The sequence below is a fragment of the Dunckerocampus dactyliophorus genome, chromosome 3 (genome assembly GCF_027744805.1).
Source record: "Dunckerocampus dactyliophorus isolate RoL2022-P2 chromosome 3, RoL_Ddac_1.1, whole genome shotgun sequence".
In the NCBI taxonomy this organism is placed as follows: Eukaryota; Metazoa; Chordata; class Actinopteri; order Syngnathiformes; family Syngnathidae; genus Dunckerocampus; species Dunckerocampus dactyliophorus.
In genome coordinates, this window is record NC_072821.1 from 31,604,157 (window position 1) to 31,629,597 (window position 25,441).

Below are 25,441 nucleotides of genomic sequence, written 5' to 3' on the forward strand. Positions count from 1 at the left end.
AATGTACTGACTTGCGATCTTGTATTTTATTGCAGTATTTTTCACTCCCGTTCCCGTCTGCCTCGGAACATATTTTCCCGTAGGGTGCGGAAGCATGAGTAAAGGTTAAAGTCACTTTCATTCATCTAGAATGCAATTTCCAACTGTTATCAACACTAATTTGAGCGTCTGTAACGCTAATGAGGGCAACCTCGGGTGACCCTGCCATGGAGAATGATGAGAGTCATTGCACAGGTCACTCTCTATTTGTGCGTTGGCATTCCTCACGTTTTACTAGGCGTTCATGTCGAGGATTTATATTGACTTTTCTGAAATCGTTTTCCGTATGAGTATAAATGCTTACATCATCTGCCGGGTCCAACAGATGATCTGCGCGGTGGAAGAGAGGTTAAGGTATGTACTGTACTGTTCAGGCTAGATCTGTAGGAAATGAGCTCATGTCAGTGCAATGTTGTGATGGAAACAAGACCGTGTGTGCGTAAGAAACTGTCAGATTATATTTTATGAGTCGCAAAGTCAAAAAGCCCCAGTGAGCTTGAGGTATTCAGTGTGCTGTGATTTAACCAATCATCACTTTTAAGATCGGTTTGGAACAGGGAGGACAGCTGTGTCATTGTCAGCATTCTCCATAGATTTTGACATGCTAACTAGGCCACCGTGCGTCTTAACACAATCTCTGATAAAACAATTAGGAGTACTGCAGATGTACGCAGTATTAATGTGACACAGCAACACTAAAAAACAAACACTGTGTAATGACAAGAAACACCAAATGGAAGAAAAATGTTAGGACTTGCATGATTTGGTGGTGTAAATGTGAAGCTTGCCAAGCCATGCCGACAGAAATGGAGTGTTTCCTAGTGTAGGATGAACTCACTACAGCTTGTCACTTGCAATGTCAGGGGAGTTGGGTCGATAGAAAAAAGACAAAACATTTTTAATCATTTGAAGAACACCCAAGCAGACATTGTCTTATTACAAGAGACTCACATGTCCAAGTCAGCTGTCCATACACTTCACTCACCACAGTTCCCACACACATATTTAGCAAGTTACAACTCCAAACAGAGAGGGGTAGCTATTTTAATTAACAGGAGGGTGAATTTTACACTCCACAACACTATTACAGACACAGAAGGGAGATATATAATTATGAACATATCTGTTGATAATGTACATTTCTGCATTGCCAACATATATGGTCCGAATGTTGACGACCCCTCCTTCTTTCATGCCTTCTTTTCTTCTCTCTCTGCACATTTGGATACAAATATGATCTTGGGAGGGGACCTCAACTTAGTATTTAACCCAGAAGTGGACAGGTCTAGCCCAGCTGGGAGACATCGTGAGTCTCAATCAACATCGATACTGAAGAAATACATGAATGATTTTGGTCTTTGTGATGCTTGGCGCTCTTATCACCCTACTCACAGGGAATATACCTATTTCTCACCAGTGCACCACACCTACTCTCGTATTGACTACTTTTTGACAAGCAACTCAGTCATATCAGACATCTCAAACATTCACATACACCCTATCACCATTAGTGACCACGCCCCAGTCTCTCTTTTTCTCACTAACCAAACAATGAGCACTCCTACTAGATGCTGGAGATTAAATACATCATTACTAAAAGACTCAGACTTCCTAAAATACTTTGAAAGAGAGTGGACAATGTTTTTAGACTTCAATGACCAACCCGGTGTTTCGGCTAGTATTCTGTGGGAGGCAGCAAAAGCAGTAATGCGCGGAAAAACCATTTCATATTCATCATATAAGAAAAAGAAAGAGAGATTACTAGAATCAAAGTTGGAGAAAAAAATCCAACTCCTCGAAACCGCTCATGCTGACTCAAAGGATGAGCATATCCTAAGTAACCTAAGGAAACTGAAACTAGACTTAAAAGAAATTACAGTTCCAACTGCAGAGACTACGTTTGGAAAAGTTTGAGCATGGCAATAAACACGGAAAATACTTAGCTAACCAGCTAAAAGTCAATAAAGAAAAAAGCTATCTCCTCCATTAGAAACTCAGGAGGTCACATCACTCACCTCCCGGAAGAAATTAATTCTGTCTTTAGGAGCTTTTATAAAAATCTATATACACCTCAGATTAAACCATCTCTCCCAGATATCAAAACATTTCTCAACAACATAGAATTACCAAAATTAAATGACGAATAGGTGACCAACTTAGATGTACCCATTTCATTCATAGAACTCCATAACGCTCTACACCGGTTGCCGAATAATAAAGCACCAAGACCTGACGGTTTCCCTGCCGAGTTTTATAAAACATTCTGGCCATTACTATCTCCAATATTTCTTAGAATGGTTTTGGAAATTAAAGACAGTTCATGCTTGCCTCCAACCATGAACTCAGCTACAATCAGTCTCCTGCTGAAACCGGATAAGGACCCAACACTACCTTCCAGTTATCGTCCAATTTCACTGATTAATGCAGATCTTAAAATAATATGCAAAGCGTTAGCTATAAGGCTGGAAAAAGTTACCCCTCATATAATACACCCTGATCAATCAGGATTTATCAAGGGGAGAAACTCAACTAGCAATGTACGCCGTCTAATCAATCTGATTGATTACTCTATCATCCATAATTTAGAAACCACAATTGTCTCATTGGATGCTGAAAAAGCATTTGACAGAGTAAACTGGAAATTTCTCTTTGCAACACTACATAAATTTGGCTTTGGAGACTCATTCAGAACATGGATTAAAATACTATACAACACCCCGAAGGCCTCTGTTCGGACCAACAATCACATCTCTCCAGAATTTACTTTACAAAGAGGTACTAGGCAAGGGTGTCCACTCTCTCCCTCACTATTTGCTATCTTTATCGAACCTCTTGCAGCTGCAATTCGACAACATATAAATATTAAAGGGATCCACACCACAAATGTTCATCATAAGATAAGCCTTTATGCTGATGATGTATTACTCTTCCTGGATAATTCACATTCTTCACTTCACGAATCTATCTCACTCATTAACAATTATAGCACCTTCTCAGATTACTCCATTAACTGGTCTAAATCCACAGTACTGCCCATTAACTTTGGTTTCCAGAGCACCCCCTCTATACCACTGTGTTCAGGGAACATTAAGTATTTGGGTATTAACATTTCCTCCAACCTGTCAGACCTGATCCGCTTGAATTATACTCCACTATTGAAGTCAATAGAGGATGATCTTGCACGTTGGAGAACCTTGCCCATCTCACTTACAGGCAGAGTATCCATCGTGAAAATGATGATTTTACCAAAGGTTAATTATCTATTTTCCATGATCCCCACTAAACCATCTATAATTTGGTTCAAGTCATTAGACTCATATATAAATAAATTTCTTTGGAAAAATAAGCCAGCACGAATAAGTCTCAAAACATTACAAAAATCTAAAGAATATGGGGGCTTAGAACTCCCAAACTTCTCCAACTACTTCCTTGCAAACAGGTTACAGTATATCTTAAAATGGATCAACCCTAACCCATTGGATTATTTATGGCTAGACATAGAACAATCACTTAGCCACGAAATCCCAATTTGTAACCTGCCCTTCATTAGCCAAATCCTCCGAAAAAAATAATTGTTTTAAAAGTATAAATATAAGCAACACTCTGACAGCTTGGTGGGAATTTTTAAAAATAACAAAATTCTCGCTCACTCCTTGCCAATACACTCCCGTCTGGAATAATCCTGACATCTTGCTTAAAAAGAAACCATTAAATTTCCCAACATGGCACGAAAAAGGAATAAGTTGTATGAAAAATATAATTATAGGAAACAACTTTATCTCATTTAACGACCTTGTTACACAGTATGGAATAAATCATAACAAATTTCTTGAATACATACAAATTAAATCCATAATTAAAGCAAGTTTCAGGACCATATCATGGGAAAGCAATACCACTATTGACCAATTTTTAAAAATATCTGCCCCTAAAACATTATCTAAATTATATATTCTACTTTCAAAAAATGACAACACAATTGGAGTACCAATCTCCAAATGGAGCTCAGATTTATCTACAAGCTGTGACCCTGAATTTTGGAAGCAAATATGTCTTAATGCTTCCCGGTTAATCAATAATCCCAACCTACAGCTGATTCAGTTTAAAATCCTTCATAGAGTACACTACACAGGACATAGAATGTTTAGAATGGGCTTAACTGACTCTAACATCTGTACACACTGCTCAGACCATAGAATAGATGACTACTTACACTCCATGTGGACCTGTGCTCCCATTAAAAATTTTTGGCACGGAGTGTGTGAGTACCTATCTTTGGCACTTGGGTTCTCCATTCCTACCTCTCCTTTACTATGCCTGCTGGGCGATCTCTCCACAATTGATGTAGAAACAAATCAAACACAGCTTCTCATCACTGCATTAAGCATCGCCAAGAAAACCATTCTCATCAATTGGAAATCAAGGAAGAAACTGAACATAGCTCATAAATCTTTTGTTAGATCATATAGCTATGGAGAGAATGTCTGCTGAATCTAAAGAACAAATGTCAGAATTTCAGTCTATATGGGCACCAATAATTAATTCCCTGACCTGACTCTCAGGGGGGTGAGGGCATCTGTCTCTGCCCCTGGGGGTCTCGTTCATCTGGCGTGGGGTGTGGTCCTGGTCGCTGGGTGGGCCTGGTACCTCGAGGGCGGGCGGTGGCGGGCTTGGTGTCCCGGGTCTTCTTTGCTGGGCTGCCTGCCTGGGGGGGCTGGTGGGTGGGGGTGGGGAGGGGTCCGGGTCGGGTGATGGGGCGGGGGCGGGGTCGGGGGGGTCGCCCAGGGGGCGGCGTTGGTTGGCCTCCGGGGTGGTGGGTGGATGGGGTGCTGCATCCTGCGGGTGCCGGGCGCCTACTGCTGCTGGGGGGGCCCGTGTGCGGCTGGTGGCGCTGGCTCTCCCTCGCCTCCTTTGCCTCTGGGGGTGGGGCGGGGACTGCCCTGGGCCCTCCTGCTCGGCTGCCGCGTGGGGCCGTCCGGTGTGGGGTGTGGGGGCCGGCCTCTCCCCCTGGTGGGGGCGCGGGTGCCTGAGCCCAGCTGCCCCCGCGGAGCCATCTCCCCTGGGTGGGAGGGTGGTTTGGGTTGCCCCTTTTTATTTATTTATTTTTATTTTATTTTTATTTTTATTTTTTTTTATTTTATTTTATTTTATTTTATTTCACTGATTTATGTGTGTGGTGTATGTGTGATAGGTGGGAGCTGCCTGTTATCCTCCGGCGCCTGTGGCTGTCCCCCGGGTGACGGGGGGCGCGGAGGTGGGGGTCGTGGATGTGCGGTTTGGGCTCGGGGTGGGGGGTGCGTGGTGCTGGGGTGGGGGGGATCCCTTGCTTTCTCCCCTCAGGGACGGGGCCGCTGTGGCTCGGTGGGTGGGGCGTGTGGGGGCCGTGGGCGGGTTGCGCGTGGGGGCGGGCGGCGTGGTGTCCATCTGCGTGGTGCTTCCCGGGATCGGCGGGAGGATGCTTGCTCCGGGGTGGGGCGGTCGGGGGGTGGCTTTGGCCGGGGGCTTGGGGGTCGGGCTGGCGGGGGGCTGGCGGGCGGTCCCTGCTGCCTGCTGGTGTCAGGCTGGTCCTTGCTTCCGGGCCGGCGGTTGTCTCCCTCCCTCCGGGGTTTCCCCCTTGGCGTGTTGGTGGATGGGCGGGGGGTGGGGCGGTGGCCGGTCTGTGGCGTGGCGGGGGGCGGGGCGGGCGGGGGCATCTGCTTGGGCGCCGGGCGGGGGGCCGCTCCTCTCGCGGGCCCGGTCGTGCGGTGCTTGCTTCTCTGTCCCTCCCTGGCGCCTCTGGCCTGCGTGCTTCGTGGGTGCGGCCGTGCTCCGCTCTATGTGGGGTCCGGTGCTCTTGTGGTCGTCGTGGTGTTGCTCCCTTGCCGGCCGTGGTGGTATGCGGGGGGCGCGTGGGCACGGCTCCCGCTGTCCTGGTGGCGGTCGGATCTGCCTTGGGGGCGTGTGGCTTGTCCGTGGTGTTTGGCGGTTTGGGGGTGGCGCTGTGAACGCTACCTCCGGTGGGGCTCCGGTGTTGGGGGGCGCTGGGGGTATCGCCTCTGGGGGGTTGGGTGGGCCGGACTGGGCATCCTGGCGGGCCGGGTAGGGCCTGTGGTGTGTCCTGCGGCCTGTGGCACGCCAGAGCCTGGGCTGTGGTGGGCGGCCGGTCGGTCATGTGTCCTTGGTCCCCCCCCTGCTCGGTTTGGGCGGCGTTGGGGTGTGGGGCCCCCGTCCTTCCTGTGCCACTGCACCACCTCACATATATATAGGACATTGGGGGGTGGCCTACGGTCGGGCGTGATTGGGGAGGGGAGCTGCCTTGCGGGGCTCCTTTGCTCCTGCTGTGCCACTGACCTGTTGCCCCCCAATTTTAATCGCAGAGTAGACACTTAGGGTTTGGGGGGGCTGGCCAGGTGAGGGGCCCTCCGAGCGGCAGCTGTCCCCCGATTTTAATTGCATCATTAGCTATCATCCACATACACTCCATATACATGCACACAGATACACCATCCTCTTTTATTTTATTGTATTTATTTATTTATTTATTTATTTATTTATTTATTTAATTGCATCATAGACACTATCACACCTTATCACATACACGGGTGGGGCGGGCTGAATTGGGGTGCCTCGTGCACCTCGGCGTCTGCCCGCCAGGGTCGGCGGTGTGGCCGGGGGCCTGGCCGTCGCGGTGGCTCGCCCGGGGCGGCCTGGCCTGTGGGGTGCCCTTGTCTGGTTCGTCTGCCCTTCCCTGGGGTGGCCCTCTGGGGCCTGTTGATGCCGGGGCTTGCGCCGGGGGGGGCGGCTTGCGGTGCCCCCCCTGGACTGACACGTGCCGCGGGCGCCTCTGCGCTCTTGGGGCGGGTTCGGCGGTCTCCGGGGGGCGGTGCTGGTGCTTCGGGTGGCCCGTGTGCTGTCGCGGCGGCCGGTGGTTGCTGCGCTGTGGCGGCTGCTGGGGCGCCGGGCCAGCTGGTGGGTTGGGGCTTGGTCATGCTTGCGGGTACTGTGGGCCTGGGTGGCAGGGTGGGGGTGGGGCTGGGGGGGGTCGTGCTCTGCCGGGCGCTTGGGCGTCTGTCGCCGTTGCGCTTTGTGCGCTGCCGGGCCGCTGTCTGTGTCCTCGCCTCCCCCGGTCTGTCTGTGGGCTTGTCGGGGGTGGGGCTCCGGTGCGCGGGTGGTGCGCTGTCGGCTCTGGTGGCATGTGGCTGGTCTGGCTTCTGGTGGTTTGTGGGGGCCGTCGGCTGGTCGGCTGCTGGTCTCGCCTTCTCGGCTCTGGTGCTTGGCCTCCCTGCGGCTTGGGGTGTGGTGCTCCCGCTCTCTCTTCGGGGTTTGCTGGCCCGCGGGTGTCGGTTGGCGCTGTGTGGTGGTTCGCCTGGCTGCTCGCCCGTTTTCCCGCCTGCCTGCTCAGTTTCCCGCTCTCCTCCTCGCTGACTCCCCTGTCTGCCTCGCTGGCGGCGTCCTACCGCTGGGGGGGTGTGGCCGGGTGTCTTCCTGCTCCCCGGCGGTCTGCGCTCTCCGCCCCTGGGTTCTGGATCGTATGTCTGGGACCCCGGGGTCCCCGGCTCCGCTGCTCCTTGGGTTACCAACGGGGGATAGGGTGGGGCTTCCGGGTGTCGGGCAGTCGACCACTGTGTGTGTGTGTGTGTGTGTGTGTGTGTGTGTGTGTGTGTGTGTGTGTGTGTGTGTGTGTGCGCGCTTGAGTAAGTAAGAGTGTGTATGAGCGTGCGCATAGGGGTGTGTTTGTGCGTAGGAGTGTTTATGTGCGTGTGTGTGGGTGCGTAGGAGTGTGTATGTGCGTGCGTGTGTGTATTTTTATTTATTTATTTATTTTAGTTATTTATTTTGGGGGGGGGGGGGGGGGGGGCATACAGGGGTTTGCTCCGTGGGGTCAGGTGCTGGGCGATACATCTCTGCCGCCCGTGCCTCCGCCGGGTGGGTGGAGGGTGTGCCTCCTGCATCCCTTGGCGGGGCGGCCCTGTGTCGGGGGTCGGGCGGGGGTTGGCCCGGGGCGGGCCGGGCTCCGCTCCCTGGGGGTGGGGGTGGCGGTGGGCGGGAATTGGCGCTTCCGGCGCGGGCGGGCTTCTTTCCGGCTGTGGAGGCGTCTCTGGGCCTGCCGGTTTGTGGCCCCCGGTACCCGTCTGCCTTTGTGGGGTGTGATCTCTCGCTGGTCTCAGGGGTTGGCAGTCCTCCGGCCCGCTGGCGCCCTGTCCTTGGCTGGGATTACCTCTCTTCGGCCCCTTACTGGTCTTCCCGGGGGGGGGGGGCTCTCTGGGCTGGCTCTTGGGGCACTGATCTTTGTGCTGCCTGCCCCTATGGGCCTGGTGGCCTTCTGGCGGCCGGGGCCCGGCCTTGCTATTTGGGGCGGGGCTCTCTGGGAGGTGGAAGGCGGCCCCTTTCCTTTCATGCACTCTCAGTGACAATCACACGCCCACACATTCCTGCACCTTTATATATATATGAAGTCTTCCTTACATACAGAGATACCTGTACATATGCACACTCACAGTACATACGTACTTCCCCACATTACTCACTGAGTTAACCAGGGTGTTATTATGTTGTTGGTTTTATTACAGAGACGGTGATATCAGCAGTATGACTATATATATATATGTGTGTATGTGCGGTATATATGTGTATATATATATATATATATATATATATATATATATATATATATATATATATATATATGTATGTGTATGTATGTATATATGTGTGTATATGTATATATTTTTTTTTACAATGATGTGCATTACAGTAACTTTGATTCTATTCACTATCATGGATAATCATTTCATTACTACAGTTATGTGTGACTGTTTCAATGCGGTATTATCATGGTGATCACTATCATAATTCATCATTTCATGACTGCTATTGTGTGCGACTGTTTCAATGCAGTATTGTCATTGTGATCACTGTCATAGTTCATCATTTCATGACTGCTATTATGTCTGATTGTCATTGACAGCTTTGTCATTGTGGTTGTTGATATTGATTTGTCCTTTATCCTTGTTCGTCTTTATAGTTGTCACGGACATTTATTTGCTGATGTCGTTCGGTATGTTTCTGTTGTTCTGTCACAATTGTTGTTGTTGCTGCTGTTGTCCTTGTCTCTTGTCTCTCTTTTTTTTGTTTTTGTCCCCTCTCGCCCCCCCCCCCCCCCTGTTTCGTTTTCTCTTCTTCTCTGTCCCCTCCTGCTCCGGTCCGGTCGCTCCAAATTTGCTTTATAACAAGCATCAAGGTCGAATAAATTTTGTATGACAGGGGAAGTGTATATCACACTTCTCTCTGGCAGAGTAAATCTGTTGAGCACTTGACGGCATTTAGGTATACAATTCTATCTGCTTTAAAGGCTGGACAGGACAGGGGTAAAAAAAAAAAAAAAAAAAAAAAAGAAAAAAAAAAAAAAAAAGAAATGGAGTGTTTCCGTTGGCAAACAGAGTTACCATCAATAAAAAGGCCTCATGTATCTGGCGAGGCGGACACTGCTCCAAGAGACTGCATCACAATGAATAAAGAACTGTTAGCGCTAACAAACGCTGCAGTGGTAGAACGTTTTTTCCCGCCTGTTCAAAATCAACTAGGGATGACGCCCCAGGCCAGCTGGATCAGACGGACAACTGTCTGTCAAGTCAGTCACCATGACATTGATTCCAATACATGGGGCTTGATATCACAAGTATACACTATCGCATTTACTTGTGACTTTCACCAGCGACATAAGGAGAATGGGTATTCATTCACATGATTTTCCTCCATTTGTACAATACAAATATAAGGCATTCAGAAGATGCATTCAAAGACGTGATGTAGGCCTGTCACGATAACAAATTGTGCTGGACGATAACTGCCCTACAAATTATAATCGATAATCAATATTATTGACAACATTTTTTGAGACCGTGTTTTCATTAATTATATGGCATAATAATACGAATACATCGTACATAATAATAATAAACTTGAATTTCTCAAGAGTATTTAACATTGTAATTGGAATGTCAAGAGCTTTTAAATGAAATAAATTAAACAACGTAATAAATTAAACAAACAAAAAAGAAAAAAAAACTGTGAAAATAAGATGGATTTAAATAAAAACCACAATCATAACAAAAACAATAAAAAATAGACCCTGTCTTTGTTAAGAAAAAAAAACACTCCAATAAAAAGCGCACAGAACGATAAAAACAATAAATAAAATGGAGTATAAAGTCTTTGTAAACAAAATTTCACTTAAGTAATGAAGTAATGAAGTATAAGTAATGAACATTGGGTCTTATTCCTTAACATGTAGCATGACTGTGCACCATTTCGCGCTGTTTTGTTTATATTTACTTTGCTGACCAAATGCCTCAGTAAGCATTGACTGTCGGGACGAAGGCTCTGCTGCACCTCCAGCGGTAGTTTTTCTTCCAAGTTGGGAAAACTGGACAGGATGGTTGTGATTGCGGTGCGTATTTAGTTGGTCATATTTACCTTCTTCCTCGTCAATACGTACCAACAAATGCCACATGTCGGTTTTGTCCGTCTTCATGAGCTCACCTTGTTCATTCTGTTTAAAACCCAAATATTCCCACACTGGGGCTGTGGCATTCGGCTTTCAAATATTCCCTTTTGTGCCTTGATTCATATTTGCGTTTGCTTGCTCACGACGCTAACTTGTGCTAACGCTAACCTGGTGGACTTGAACTCTGGCAGCCCCGCCTCCACCTACTGAGACAAAGAGGCTGAATGGCTGAGAGGAGGGTTCACTCACTCCGTTCATTCAAATATAGAACCAACGCGTCCAGACAGATGCAGAGTGAATCATCTTGTCATTCAGCCTCCGTGGTAAAGAGAGAGGAGAGAGAGGAAAACAAACACGCATGCACGTGTCAGTTTATCGAGGTCAGCGAAATTATCGACTTCGTTTTTATTTATCGTTCAAATTAATTGATTTATTTATTGTCGTGACAAGCTTAACGTGATGCTATGTAGTATTGGTGTCAGTAACTGTTCGGTGAGACATGCACCAGACTTGATTGACGGAACAACAAGTTTTTATTGGAGGTTTAAATTATCTCACAAAAGACACAATAGTAATAACTTAATGATCATTACACGGGTTACTGCTGGGGCCGTAATCCAGCAAAAATTCTAACTGAACCGAACCCCTGATGTCACCCCTGTCCACACGTCCGAAACACATTTATTGCAACACACCTGAGCACGATTCTTATTTATGTTTTGTGATCTCTGGTTATATGTACTATATTGGGAAATAGGAGTGTCAAGATAACTACGGGGTGTTATTTCATGTCTAGAGGGCTCTAATAATGTTAAAACATTTATTTAGAAAATGGGAAACAGGTCATTAGAAAAGCATAAAAGCATCAAGCTTAGGTCCTGCATGCAAAGTTATAAAACATTTCAAAATGTACCTGCATTGTTTTGTGACTCAGTTTGATAAAAAAAAAATGTCACTTTATCGACTTCTAGATTTTAGTATTGTACTTTTCATCAAAGTAATGTTAAAATATCGTCTCGTCTCATTCCTCGTGAACCCAATATCGTCTATTGTCCCGTCGGATGAGCCCGGTGTATTGTGACACCTCGATTGCAGTCACACGACTGCTCACACCTCACTGGCAGACACACAGCTGTGTAATGTGTGTGAAAGGAGAGTTAAGTGGGTGTGAGTCAGCTCCTGAATGAGAAACTGGTAGAAACATTGCCAGTTTCACTCCTTCAGGGCACTGACTCTGGAATGTGTTTGAGGAGCACTAATGAGATTTTTTAAATCACTTTTATTGATGGTCCTGGTCCAACAGGGTAACAAGTAAAGTTTACCCCCTTACAAAGCCCAAAGGTCCAAAGGTTTTTATTATATCAGTCTGTCCCTGTATAACAAACATACCATAAATATTATAATCTGTTTGTGTTTGTAAGGAGCTAAACTTATTTCCCCCACTGTATGTGGTCAAAGTCACTTGGGATAGACTCCAGCTCACCAGTGACCCTAATGAGGACAAGCGGTATAGAAAGTGGATGAAAGGGTGCATCAAATGGATATTTCAAAATGTATGCTATGCTGCTTGAAAAATATAAAGGGAAGACTCTGTTTCAATACATGTTTCTAAACTATTGATGACTAAAGTCATTGGTTCAGAGCAAAATAACATCTAATGAGAACATTTTAATCTACATGTGGTAATAGGGTACAGAGGAATAAACATCTAATATGTTAGTCAAGCATTTGGTGGAAGAGGAAGCAAATACTGAAATTTCCGGTGCATAAGACCGCACGGCTGTTTAAGTCGCACCCACTAAATTTAGAGAGATTTGTACGTGTACAGCATGAGTTGCACCGGACTAATAGCCACACATGTCATAAAATGGCATGTTGTGGCATGCACAAGTCTGTGAGGACCAACCAGCTCTTGATTTAACTTAGGAGCCAATCATGAGCTATGAGAAAAGTCACGATGAGTTTGCCATCAAACTACCATCATTTCCGTTGTATAAGCCGCTACTTTTTTCTGAAACTTTGAACCCTGCACCTTATACAGCGGTGCATCTAATTTATTGCTAAATCCTAATCTTGTGGCATCTCCTTTACTTCAGAACTGCTACTAATCATTTAAATACTGTGTCGCTCGTGAGTCAGTGAGGAAACGGTAGCTCTTTCTATGGCAGGAGCCAATCACGAGCTATCAATGAACTCATGACGAGCTTGTCAACCCATCAGAAATCGCAGGAGGTCATTACTCAATATAACAGTCTGACTTATGGTGTCATCTTACAAAGAACGCTAAACTCAGCACACAGCAACTTAACACTCAAAAGGTAGTTAGGATATATACAAGTACCAAAATGAGTTTAAAATTTAAAAAACAACTATTTTAACGTTTTCCCATAATGCATTTCGTCCGAGCAAAGCATTTCATTGGATGACATTGGAGGCGGTGCAGTGCTGCCTCTGTCTACCAGAGGGAGCCAGAGGAGGCCCGAGGGAGGCTGACATCATTGCAGTACCCCGGCAGGGACGAATTTAATGTTTTGCTTGGACGCAATGCATTATGGGAAAACTTTAAAATTGTTGTTTTTTAAATGCTCACATTGGTTTCCTCAATGAGTCCCTTCTGGAACGCATTAATGACGCTAAGCAAGGTTCTACTGTATTATGTTTCCATATTCCATACCTATATGTTGGCTTCTGTGTCATTAAAGAGCCCACATCTTGTTTTTCATTTCAGGCTTCCTGGGTTTCTGCGTGGGGTCCTTATAGGGAAGCCTCATTGGGCCGTCCGGCGCGACCCCGACGCCAACTGCACTTTAGGAACGAATGGGCAAGCTGGAGTGGATGGTCTGTGTGCTCGCGAAGTTGCGGTGGCGGTGCTTCTGTGCGTACACGAACCTGCATCACCAGGTTAGTATCTCCTAGCAAGTACAGCGATTGGGTGCATGGAAATAGAAAAAGGGTTGTGGGGGAATGTGTCAAGCGGGCATCACGTCCTCTCACCCCATTTTGCTTGGACATTGGCGACAACATTTGTTACGTTTGTGCACTTCCCGTATTCAACATGTACCATTTACCAATTTTTGAAATAAAAACTAAATTGAACTATTATGATGAAAATGATATGGCAGATATGCTGATTAGTGTTGTTCACGCGTGTATAAATGTTTTAAGTTTAATTTCATATTTAAGTTTAATTTCAATTCAATATTTCTCCTCTCTTGTTGAGAAGAATTGTATTACGTTTTTGGGTAGCAGGTTATTGTTTGTGTTATTTTAATAATTGTGATTTTAGGAATAAAGGGTTTGTATGTTCTCCATGAGCGGCATTATGAGTTATCCTGACTGACATTTTTTGTAGCACAGTTAGTGAGTGAAGTGTACTTTTATAGTTATTTCCCTCCAGTTATCTCCACACAGTAAGTTAGAGGTGGTAAAACCAGAGAACACTAGAGAATATGGAGTGATTTTTGTTCCAGAACAAATTTTGCTTTATTCAGTATTGAAGTATTTCTTGACACTTCATGTTGTATATTCTTAATGTAGGATTTCCAACTTATTTTGTCGTCTATATTGGTGCCTAGAAATGTACCAAAGAGCATTATTTTAGTTTTACTTATGTTTTTATCAAACGGTCTTTTTAGTACTGTATAGTCATTTCATCTGTGACTTATGTTATTAGCTCTTGCGTACTTTTTCCAGAACAAAGTGCAGTAGCATCGTCTGCAAATAATACAAGCTGTAGGTCTATCGGAACTTTACAGATGTCATTTGTATGTAGGGTGAACAGCTTTGGTCCCAGTATTGACCCCTGGGGTACGCCGCATGATATTTAAACTTGTGGATGTATGTTCTCCTGGCGTCACATACTGCTTCCTGTTTACTAAGCAGCTTTTTACCCAGCTCAAAAGTGACCCTCTGATTCCATATTTTTCTAGTTTATTACTTCTGATATCATACCGTATTTGATCAGGAAATGTGCAAATTTAGCAATTTTTACTTAATAAAATGTCAAAAACGATTGGAATCATAAAGAAAATACATTTATAACACAGTTATGTTCATGCTTTATGTTATGATTATTCATTTTGCCTCTGCACGTCACTCTGCACGTTTGTTTATGTCGAGTTGGAGTATCGTTGACATCATCATTATCGCTAAGCAAGTCAATGCCAAAGTCATACACGTGAAATTTTCGAGTTCTTACAAGTCATAAGCAAGTTTTACTATTTACCAAATGAAATGCCATTTGAACAAAGTCTATCAAACATTTTATTAAATATTAAAGACTAATACATTGAATGCATTTTCAATTGTTTTATTTTTTAAATAAAATAAGACAAGCGTGACAAGACTTAGTTACGGAAAAGAGTGCCGACATAGCATTCTGGATTTAGTCAGTGCACAGAAATGTAATCCACACATTTGTTGTTTGTTCTTAAACCTGATTGGACGTTAGTAGTCTTGCTGGAAATGACATAATAACAATCACGTTAGTTGAATACTTTGAATGGGGACACATGAAAATCTCAAGTATTTTCAAGTCATCGGACTGAAGTCCGAGTCAAGTCGCGGGTGATTGATGTCAAAGTCCAAGTCGGGTTGCAAGTCTTTGATGAGGCAAGTCCAAAGTCGTCACACTTGTGAATCGAGTGTGACTCGTGTCCAAGTCGCGTGACTCGACAGAACAGAAAAATCAACATGAAAATATGCACAAATGGAGGAAAACGATGCCAACACACTGTGGTAGGTTAAAAAATCCTTTTCCTCACTATGTCTCTGGCACTAGTCACAAGTAAATATGCAAGCAATGGCTAGTTTCACTTTCGATTTCGGTTTGTCGACAACCTCTTATTTCGACGTCAGTCAGCCAGTCCGAGGGGCGTCGACATTCCACTGTACTTTTATGAAGTATGATTCTTTAAATCATTATCTAAGATACATACTGATCAAAAATATATGAGCATAAAATCCATTTTGAGTCATTCATGTCATCTCTGTGTGTGACAGAAACCCAGTGGGTGGACCATGTGGAGGGGATCCCAGACAATACAAGATCTGCAACACCAAGGTCATTCAGCAGAAAGGTTTCCACACTGCATAACATTTAAATCTTCAAAGGTTGACGTTTGCTTTTGAATTTGATCATAGGTGTGTTCAGGGGTGGTGTTGCACTGAGACTTTTGAGGGTGTGAACTGGAATTTCACACTCATATTGACCTTTGTCTTCACTGCAGAGCTCTGATGTGTTGTGCGGTCACATCGCAGTCTACTGTCAGAGCAGCTACCGTGCATTAGAAGCGTGCAGGGTTGTGTATGGATGTGTTTGCACAGGCGATCACTGCGGCCCGTACTTGTAGAGGATCTCACAGATGAGTTGAAGCTTGTTTTAGGAGGTTTGAATGTGAGTGCGTGTTGCACTTTGTACCAAGTGATTCATTTCAAACCTCTGGTCATAGCCACAAATCCCAGATGTGTTTTCTGCACTCTGAAGTTCTTTGGGACAAAACTCAGTGACTGTAATGTTGTTCCAGGAAGCGTTAAAGTAGGTCTCAATGAAATCCATTTTATTTTTCCCAAATTTAGTTTTTATCCATTTTAATTTTTTAGAAATCTTTTTTTTTACCTCTTTTTTTTACCAGCATAGAGTGTGTAGTTATATGACAGTAGATAAAAGTCTGTTAATTAAATGCAAATGCAAATATCCTGACATCCCAATTGTGCCCAATAATTCAGAAACGGATGTAGCTTGGCTAACTTTTGTGATGGGATGTCAGCCTCTGCACACAAAATCCTCAACAAACTGTAATGCCCATGCTTGTGGTTAAGGACGACGTACTGTATGGAATTCCCATTGCGTTATTAATGTCAGATATTTTTTATGACACCCTTATTTTGTTTACACAATTAGACAGGATGTGGCAAACAGCGCTCTTATTTTGAAGGCCGGAAGTGTGCTGTGTGTGTTGAGAATGTCCGTTGACGATTAAGACCAGCTGGGTGCAAGAAAAAAACCTGCCTCTCGTTCTTGTTTCACTCACAACTTGCACGACGTCAACGGGTATCGTAAAATGCATCGGTTACATTAACCAGCAGTAAAACACAACACGGTGTAAACACACTCATACCGCACACACACACAGGCGCACTAGTATGCTCTGCTAAACTAAGCTAACCCCGCTAGCCTCCATTCACGCTCCGTGAGAGATAAGTTTCAACGTTTTTCCACCAACTTTGTGTTTCAGTTCGCAGTTTCGACATGTTTAGTTTGGGAAAGGGCGGGTTAGTGTTTGTGATGTGATTCCACCAGGGAAATACCTCCCACACAAACATTTATTCCGCGTTTAACAGTAGATTCCATTTTTATTGGCCATTTCCGCGATTCTTTCCATGATTTCTTTAACACGGGACTCATAGGGCCCTACGTTAGCATTTGCTTAGAGTAGGGTTTTGTCCGGGTTAGGACTGGCCGTCATATATTAGTCAATGACATTGATTCAATAATAACCTTCATGTGTGTGTGCTTCTGTGCAGGAGTGCCCTCCGGGCTCAGAAGATTTTCGAGAGATGCAGTGTGCTGCTTTCAATGACAGACAGCTCGTGGCAGGAAACTCATTCAGATGGAAAACCTTTCACGGAGGTCAGTGTGGCACATAAAACCACTTTATAGCAAGTCATTTTCAATACAACCTACTGAAAAGGAAAAAATAAACCCGGTAGGTATTTATTTAGTGACACAGAAAGCAAGACGAGCAAAACTGAAACACGGTCACATTCGGCAAGTGGACATATCACACCTCAGCAAAGTGCACATAGAATAGAAACAAAACTCTCAGTTAGCGGCCTTATTTCTTCAATTTGGGGTATAAAATGAAGTTGGCGTAACAGCCTTACCCGTTTGAAATGATACACCGTGTTGGTTGTTGTCATGTGATATGTAAGAAGCTGCTGACACAAGTTGCACTTTACTTTCATACTTTGGATGATTTTTAGTAGCCATTATGAGCCAATTAGTCTGTCGATGTTGACGGTCGCCCTAGCGCTCACAGTAGCATTGATGAGCTACAGCAGGAAGTACTGTTTGTGTGGGTCTGTTATCTCTTATTTATGTGTAACATGTCTCCTATTATGTCAACTATATTGGGTAATAGGAGTGTAAAGGTGACTAGATGGGTGTCACTTAATGTTTAGAGGGTTCCAATAATGTTAAAAGAAACATATTTAGAAGTCATAAACAGCTTTTCTATGGTCTAACTACAAAACTATTAGATAAAGAAGGAATCCTACTTCACAGAAGTTCACTTATCACGGTTGGGTCTGGTACCAATTAACTGCGATAAAGGTGGGATTACTATAAATGAAGGGTGTCCAAACTTTTTCCGTCGAGGGCCAGATACTGAAATATGTAAGGACGCAAGGCCCATTTTGATATTTTGTACATACTAAGAAGGTATATGTATATTTCTATTAAAAAAACGACATGTTAGCGTTGTGATATCTCATTTTTTCAGTTTTTTAAATTTATTTTCCAAATATTTCAGCTTTCTTCTGAAATAATCTTTGTACATTTTCTTTTCATAATATAACTTTAGTCCCATAATATTGTAAAAAAATTTCAAAAAATTACAACTCTATTTTGTTTGGTTTGTTTCTCATAATACCCTCACCAAAAGTCAGCTGGGATAGGCTCCAGCATACCCCCCCGACCCTAGTGAGGACATGCAGCATAGAAAATGGATGGGTGGGTGGATGTTTCTCAAAATATTGCGACTTAATGTATTTTTTCCTTAATATTTCAATTTTATGCTACTAAAATTACATTTGTTTCCCTCATACGAGTTTATTCTTCTGAAATTGCGACTTTTTTTCTTGCAAAATTACAGTTGTTTTTTCCATTATTTTTAAATTTCCCACCTATTTCAACTTTTCTTCTTGTAATTATGACTGTATTCCCATAATATTATGACTTTATTCTCACAATTGTAACTTTTTCCACAACCTAAATTTCCCAAAAATTACAACTTTATTTGTTGTTTTGTTTGTTTATCATAATATTACGACTTCAACAACAAAAAAAATCTTCAATATTTCAACGCTCTGCTGCTAAAGTGACTTTATTTTTCCTTTTGTGTAAAATTGTGACTTTTTCTCCTAAGAGTTAATCTTTTTTTCCCCTTTTTTTAAAATTTTTCTTGTTAAATTCTATTTAACCTTTTGTGTTACTTCCTACATTGTCCAGTTGTCCAAGAATGTGCCGCGAGCCAATAAAAAGACAGCCGTGGGCCACATTTTGGACACCCCTGCTGTAAATTCTTACACACGAATATGCACTCAAAACAATACTAGCATGTGTAACCCGCAAGGCATGATGGGAAGCCCATGTGCCCAACAGGAAGTTAACTAGTAGTTCCATTGTGTGTTCCACATGTGTTACTGGTTGTGTTAGTTCTGGTTGCACCGTGAGTGAGGAAGGCGTTTGGGTCGATGAGCCAATGCAGGTTGTCGGTGAGTGAGGCATTTTGAGTGTTTTTGTCCTCCATTAAAATGTGTCCTCTAGCTCGACTTTGACCTCCAGCGCCCCTCAGTCTGTCAAACTTGACCTTGCCTGTTTTTCCACCAATAAACCACTGCGCCGCCGACTGAACATCTCCCCTACCAGGTTCCAACCCCTGTGAGCTCAGCTGCCTGGCCTTGGGTCATAACTTCTATTACAACTTTGGTCGTGTGCTTGACGGCACAGCCTGCGACAAAGAGCCCGGAGCTGTGTGTGTCAACGGACGCTGTCTGGTGAGAGCAAACTATAAAGTGTGCCCATGCTTTGACTGGCGCTATCTTTAGAAGTCATGTTGATGCTGTGCGTTAGGGCCAGAGTGCATTCTTCATGCATAGCGGCTTTCATTGACCTTTACAACTCTGTTTGGTGAAAAGTCCACAGCTGCTGCTACCTTCTACCTTCTACCTTCTACCTTGGTCACAGATATGAACTGATGCATGTCTTTGTTATGGATATATTTGCCCACACATGCATGGATTTATGGGCTGCAGCCGAATTCAGCCTGCAGCTGCTGGAGACAACACCTCTCTAATTGAGATCAGAATGCATACAATGATAAACCTCTGCGTGTGCATGTGGTGTCAGCTCATTTTCTAATGTAATCTCAGTATATCAGGGGTGTCCAAAGTGCGGTCAGGGGGCCATTTGCGGCCCACAACTCATTTTTTTTTTTATTAGTTCGTGCCACACTCTAAGATAAACAGCAAAAATGGAGGGGGAAAGTACAAGAAATGTGTACTGTAAGGAGAAAGAGTTTAAGTTCTAAACCCTCACCACTTTGTGCTTTGAATTTTGTGGCTTCACTCAATCATGGTTTTTCAAAAATAAAGTGACCAAATCATAGTCAACATCATAAAAAGTTCTCCAGAGAGGAGAAACACGTACAAATATTCGTATTGCACTTTTGATATTAACCGTCGCCTGTCACTACCATCAATAAATATAAACATGGTATTCCTGCAGATTTTCCAATAAGCAGATTGAATGGTTGTTGTCTTAGTACAAGTTGACTGCAGAAATCCTGCATCCTCCTTACCATGCTGCTTTTGCAAACATTTTGATCAGAATTGTGGCGTGAAAATGCTGCTGCTGCCCCTAATGTCGCACAAATTGCACTTTCCTCATTTTGCACAAAAAGTAACTCCACACAGCTGACATGACAACGGCGCTAGGCTAATCGACTCATTTGCGTTTCTGTTTACTGCATGTTGAGCACAACGTCGAGCACAATGTTGAGCATTTTACGTGATAGTTTTTGGATCAGTTCTGACTGGTTATATAATTTTTTTATAGTACATTTGTCCAGTATTGGACCAATATCGATCCTGAGTATCTCATCAGACCATCCCTAGTTGCAACCCTGATGGGGCCCATGTGTATACTGTAACCTTGACACCAAGGATTCATTTCCTGTAATGCTCATACAGATCCTTGGCATGTTTTTAAGGACTTAGGGGCTTGATTATAGGTCTCCTAAAATGCTGCTCTTGAACCTGGGAACCTCCCCCTTGATTGGTTTACAGTACAACCTAGGAGACGAAGGCTGAAGTAAAACAACATGCTCCGTACGTAGCAGCATTATTGTCCACACAACTGTCTTTACCCTGTACTTTGGACTTTATGGCTTCTCTCATGGGGCCTCTCGCTGCTGTTTTCTTCAATAAATGTTGTAAGACAGGAAAATGACAAGGAGAAGTACATTACGTCATCTAAAGTGGAAATTTGTTTCAAGATGACTAAACAACAAAGGCGAAAGGTTTCATTGCCTCTCGTCAGATAATGTGCTTTTGAGACAGGGGTGTTCAAAGTGCGGACCGAGGCCCATTTGTGGACTGCAGGTTGTTTGTTTTTTTTAATTGGCCTTTCTACGGATAATATTAAACATGGGCCCTTGTTAGGACATTACACAGAAAACAAAGAAAGAAATGTCAAATGGCCCAAATTCACCCCAGAACTGAGCAGATTTTGGGGGGGGGGGTTGTGCCCAGGAGAATTTTGCAAGATTCAGAAGTACAGAAGGTTCCCGCTTATTCGCACAGTTTTCTCTGTTTTATTATGGTAATTTTTTATGGTAACTTGAATAGAAAGTGGTTTGACAGCGCCACCTGCAGAGGAAAAAGAGTGCTGCTGCAATGACTCCAGTGGAAGGTGCTGTTTCACAAGTCAATTCACTCAACATTTTCCAGCATGAAGATGCTTTGGCAAGACGTGATGTCGTGCAACTGCACATTTTGTAGTACAATACTGTGTACTGTTTGCCTGTAATTGTTTTTTAATGTGTAAAACTGAATTTAAAATGCGTTTAATAACTGTGAGACGCATATTATAGGGTTTAGAGATTCAAAAGTCGAGGTGGTTCTCGGTTTGACGTGCAACGATAAATCAATAAAAACGGAATTTTGTTCCATAAACATGAGACTCGCTGAAGAACTGGTTACAGCTCGCTCCAGCGGAAGAATACGCACCATGCACAGCACAAGAATGCAGTGTGTGCCTCGTGCTGGGCGAAAGAATATAGTGCGTGCCTGCGCTGCAACACTGAGGGAGAATAACATCACTTATTAGTCGAGGCAAAGGCTTCTTGAGACGTCATCTGTAAGCCTTTCCCTCGATGGACAACTCCTGTACGACTGAGAGCCTACACAGACGATCACTTATTAGTTTTCTTTCTGGACTGCAGTATGTCTCCCAAGCGGCAAAGAAGAGGAAAGCCATCACCATGGAAGTGAAAATGAGCATCATAAAAAGCTCCGAGAGAGCAGACAAGCCCACCAATATTGGCCGCTCTTTTGGTCCTGACCATATTTAAGGATAAAGATTATTGAATGCTAATGATTACTTGAGGGGTCGTGGATTCCATGCACTGTTGCAAGGAGATCTGTGAGTAGTAGTAGATAGTCTTTTTAGTACTCTTTCATGGCATTCTTGTCTTTTGCTTTTATTACTGTGTTTTTTTTTTTTTTATCACAAAACGTCCTTCCTTGTTAGCATCCTATTAGCTAGTTAAACAAAATGGCAACCGGAACCGAAAGTCACTGTGTTACATCGTCCGCCTATGATGTCATCAGCGGTTCACTCTTAAAAATGTTGACACAAAACACGTTTTTATGAGAAAACAATTCCAAATGCTTATGAATGACGAATGAAAGGGATAAATGAACATGTAAGGTTACATTTACCATCAATGAAGACGTGACTGTTCCCAAAGACACGATGTTACAGTGAGATCAACCACCCCCACCACCACACACACACACACAGTTTGGACACCCCTGATTTAAAGAGACACATTCCATCACATCTGCTGTGAAGTGCAATAAGCAATTGTTTCAATGGTGCATCGTGCAGAAGCCTGGCTGTGACTCCATCTTGGGTTCCAAGCAGCAAGAGGACGCCTGCATGGTCTGTGGAGGGAAGAACACCACCTGCCTTCATCACAGGAGTGTTTACCAGAGCAACGGCCTGGAGGCAGGTAGGATACACACAAACACACACGCACACACACACACACACACAATAATCGGTGAATAATCACCACAAGGAATCACTTTCAGACCTACTTGATTTCAGGATAACCCCAGGCTATCCACTTACTTTCTTATCATTAATGTTCAGTCATGAGGTTTTTGTTGCCAGACAAAAGCAGTTGGCTCGCCTCAATATAGAAATTACAACAGGGGGTCCGAAATTGCAGTTGTGATACTCTCACAAAGAATGTGAGTACGCAGAGTCCCAGGTCAGGGTACCTTAATAGAATTCAGGCTTTTTCCACACCAACATTTATACTTTAAAAAGCCATATTTTTTTTGTGTTTTGGACTTGTGTCTGCATCCTTTTGCTTTGGAAAACAGGGATTTTCAGCTTTTCTGTATTGATTGGTAAAAGTGAACTTTTTGGCTTGGGTCATAAGAAATTTGCGACATTATCTCATGGAGGAAAACTGAATGTTTTTTGGAATTTTCCCCATTGCCCACAATCCTTATGTGAGACATGAACACACGTCTTTCCCTTTTCTGTGCTTTCCAAAGATATAAAAACAGCTAAATAGAGGCAGTGAATTAATGCAGGTAATGGGACACACCTATGCCGCCTACAAAGACCACTATTAAAACACCTCCAAAAACCTCCAACAAGATTTTATGGTTTTATGTCCATGCTGTAACCATGTAGTAACAGATACATTCATGATAGCATGTAATGATAGCATGTAACACTTACAGTAGTTTGGTCATTTTAATCTTTACCTTTAATCACTTCCTTCCTGAGTGTACTGATTTCACAAAGCAACACAGAAATGAACGCCACACCTAGCGTTAACGTTTCCAAACTCAAAAACAAAAACACAGCAGCAGTGGCGGGAGCTCCAATTTGTAGTGTTACCTTTCGGTGGTGGCCTGAGGCGCAGTGACCGAGAGTGTTGTGAAGCAAGTCGCTAGCCGGCTACTAGCTAGCCGTTGTGGTGTGGCGAGGTGTCACTACGCCAGTAAAGTAGTTCTTCGGCGTAACAATGTTAATAACAATAATAAGAATGTTACTTATTTCGGTTAATATGCAGGTCACATTATGTAACTGGAGCATTGTTGGCGGTTTTGGGAGGTTTTTCCAGAAGGCTTTATAGGCAGAGTAGGTGCATCCCATTACGTGCATTCTCAGCTGCCTCTTTTAGCTGTTTTTATATCTTTAGAACGCATAGAAAAGAGAAAGACGTGTTCATTTCTCACATAAGGATTGGGGATAAACACACACACATGAACACATGAGTAATGACGTTACTGACATACGAGCGCTGATTTTATTTTGCGCAGTGATGAATTACAACACATAGAAGCAGAGACGTTATAATGTGTTACCAGGTTAGATGTGGTTGCTTTTTCAGGCTTCTGATTGGACAAAATGCGCACGACAGCTGGTAAAAGTGTTTTTATTTGGACACGTGTTTATGAACGAGGGTGAGCCGCCACAAGTAAATGAATGGATGCTAAACCTTGGCTTATGGTTGAGTTTATTTCCCACATGCTTATAAAAGTTATATAGAAGTACATCACATTTACTGTAAATTCTATTGTATTACCACACCGGTGTATGAGCCGCACCCACTAAACTTAGAGGAAAAAACAGATTTGTACATATATAAGCGAGAACCGGTGTATAAGATGCTCATGTCCACGTCATAAAATGACTTATTGTGGCGCGCAGGAGTCCATGAAGACCATGACAGGAGCCAATCATGATCTATGAAAAACCTCACGACGACCTTGTCAACCCATTGGAAATTGCAGGAGGTCATTACTCAAAATAGCAGTCTGCCTCACGGTGTCATCTTACAAACAACACTAAACTCATCACGCAGCAACTTACCTAATACATATACAAACATGTACCAACATGAGTTTAAATGACCAAAAAAAACATTTGAAAGTTTTCCCATAATGCATTTTGTTTGAACAAAGCACGGTACGGTACACTTGCACAATCCAACATGTCCGAAAAGGAGTAAGAAGAAGCAGATCTCATTCACTTCCCGTACTCGTGTTTAACATGAACCAGTTTACAATTTTTTTTGTAGTAAAAGAAAATATTAAATAGATAAATATTTTTAAAAATTAAATGTATTAAAATAATAATAAATAATTAAATAATTTTAAAATGTAGCAGTGAGGTTAACAGAAATGGAAAAAATAGAAAAATATATAAATAAGAGATTAAAAAGAAAAAAAGAAAAAGGGAAATGGTATTTTTTTTCTTAAAGATTGTAAGATTCGTTGTATATTTCAGGATTCTCCACTGACAGCCACATAATGAAAAATCAAAGGATGTTGGTTCCACTTTTACATTTTTTAAACCAACCCATGTAAATATACTGAGACATTTTTATATTTAAAAAATAAACATCCTGCATCTCAGCTTTGTCACCGGTATCAGTGAACTTTCTAAAAAATCTTACATTGCACTTTTTTGCTTGTTTTTTTTCAAAATATTTCCACTTTCTTCTTGTACATTTTTTTCTTGTAATATGCTGCCATTATTCTCTGAATATTTTGACTTTATTATCGCATTATAACTTTTCAAGCTAAACTTTTCGTAAAATTGCAACTTTGTTTTTTGTTTGTTTGTTTCTCATAACAGTACGACTTAAAAAAATGTATCTCTTACATACTTAATGGCTTTATTCTCCTAATATTTTTTCTTTATTCTTGTAAAATTACTCTTTTTTTTTCATTTTTGCTGTTGTTTTCTTAGTTCTCTTGTTTGATTGTGTTCTTACAATGTGCCGAGGGCTGGTAGGCAACGGCGCCCGTGCCACACTTTGGACACCCCGGGAATAGTTAAAGAAGAAAAATGATTAAGAATCACATTTAAAATAAAAGCAC

At 43.2% G+C, this 25,441-nt stretch overlaps 1 protein-coding gene across 2 annotated transcripts in view; it reads left to right on the forward strand.

Moving 5' to 3' along the window:
- Positions 1 to 25,441, forward strand: part of adamtsl5 (ADAMTS like 5) — a 63,006-nt gene that overhangs the window by 21,059 nt on the left and 16,506 nt on the right. The window contains exons 3-7 of one of the 2 annotated variants that reach the window (XM_054771837.1): positions 13,254 to 13,426; positions 15,527 to 15,587; positions 17,051 to 17,156; positions 19,176 to 19,303; positions 22,419 to 22,542. In XM_054771837.1, coding sequence (XP_054627812.1) covers positions 13,254 to 13,426; positions 15,527 to 15,587; positions 17,051 to 17,156; positions 19,176 to 19,303; positions 22,419 to 22,542 — 592 coding nt within the window. Of the gene's footprint in view, positions 1 to 13,253; positions 13,427 to 15,526; positions 15,604 to 17,050; positions 17,157 to 19,175; positions 19,304 to 22,418; positions 22,543 to 25,441 lie in introns of both variants that reach the window. The other variant, XM_054771836.1, reaches the window with a different exon arrangement.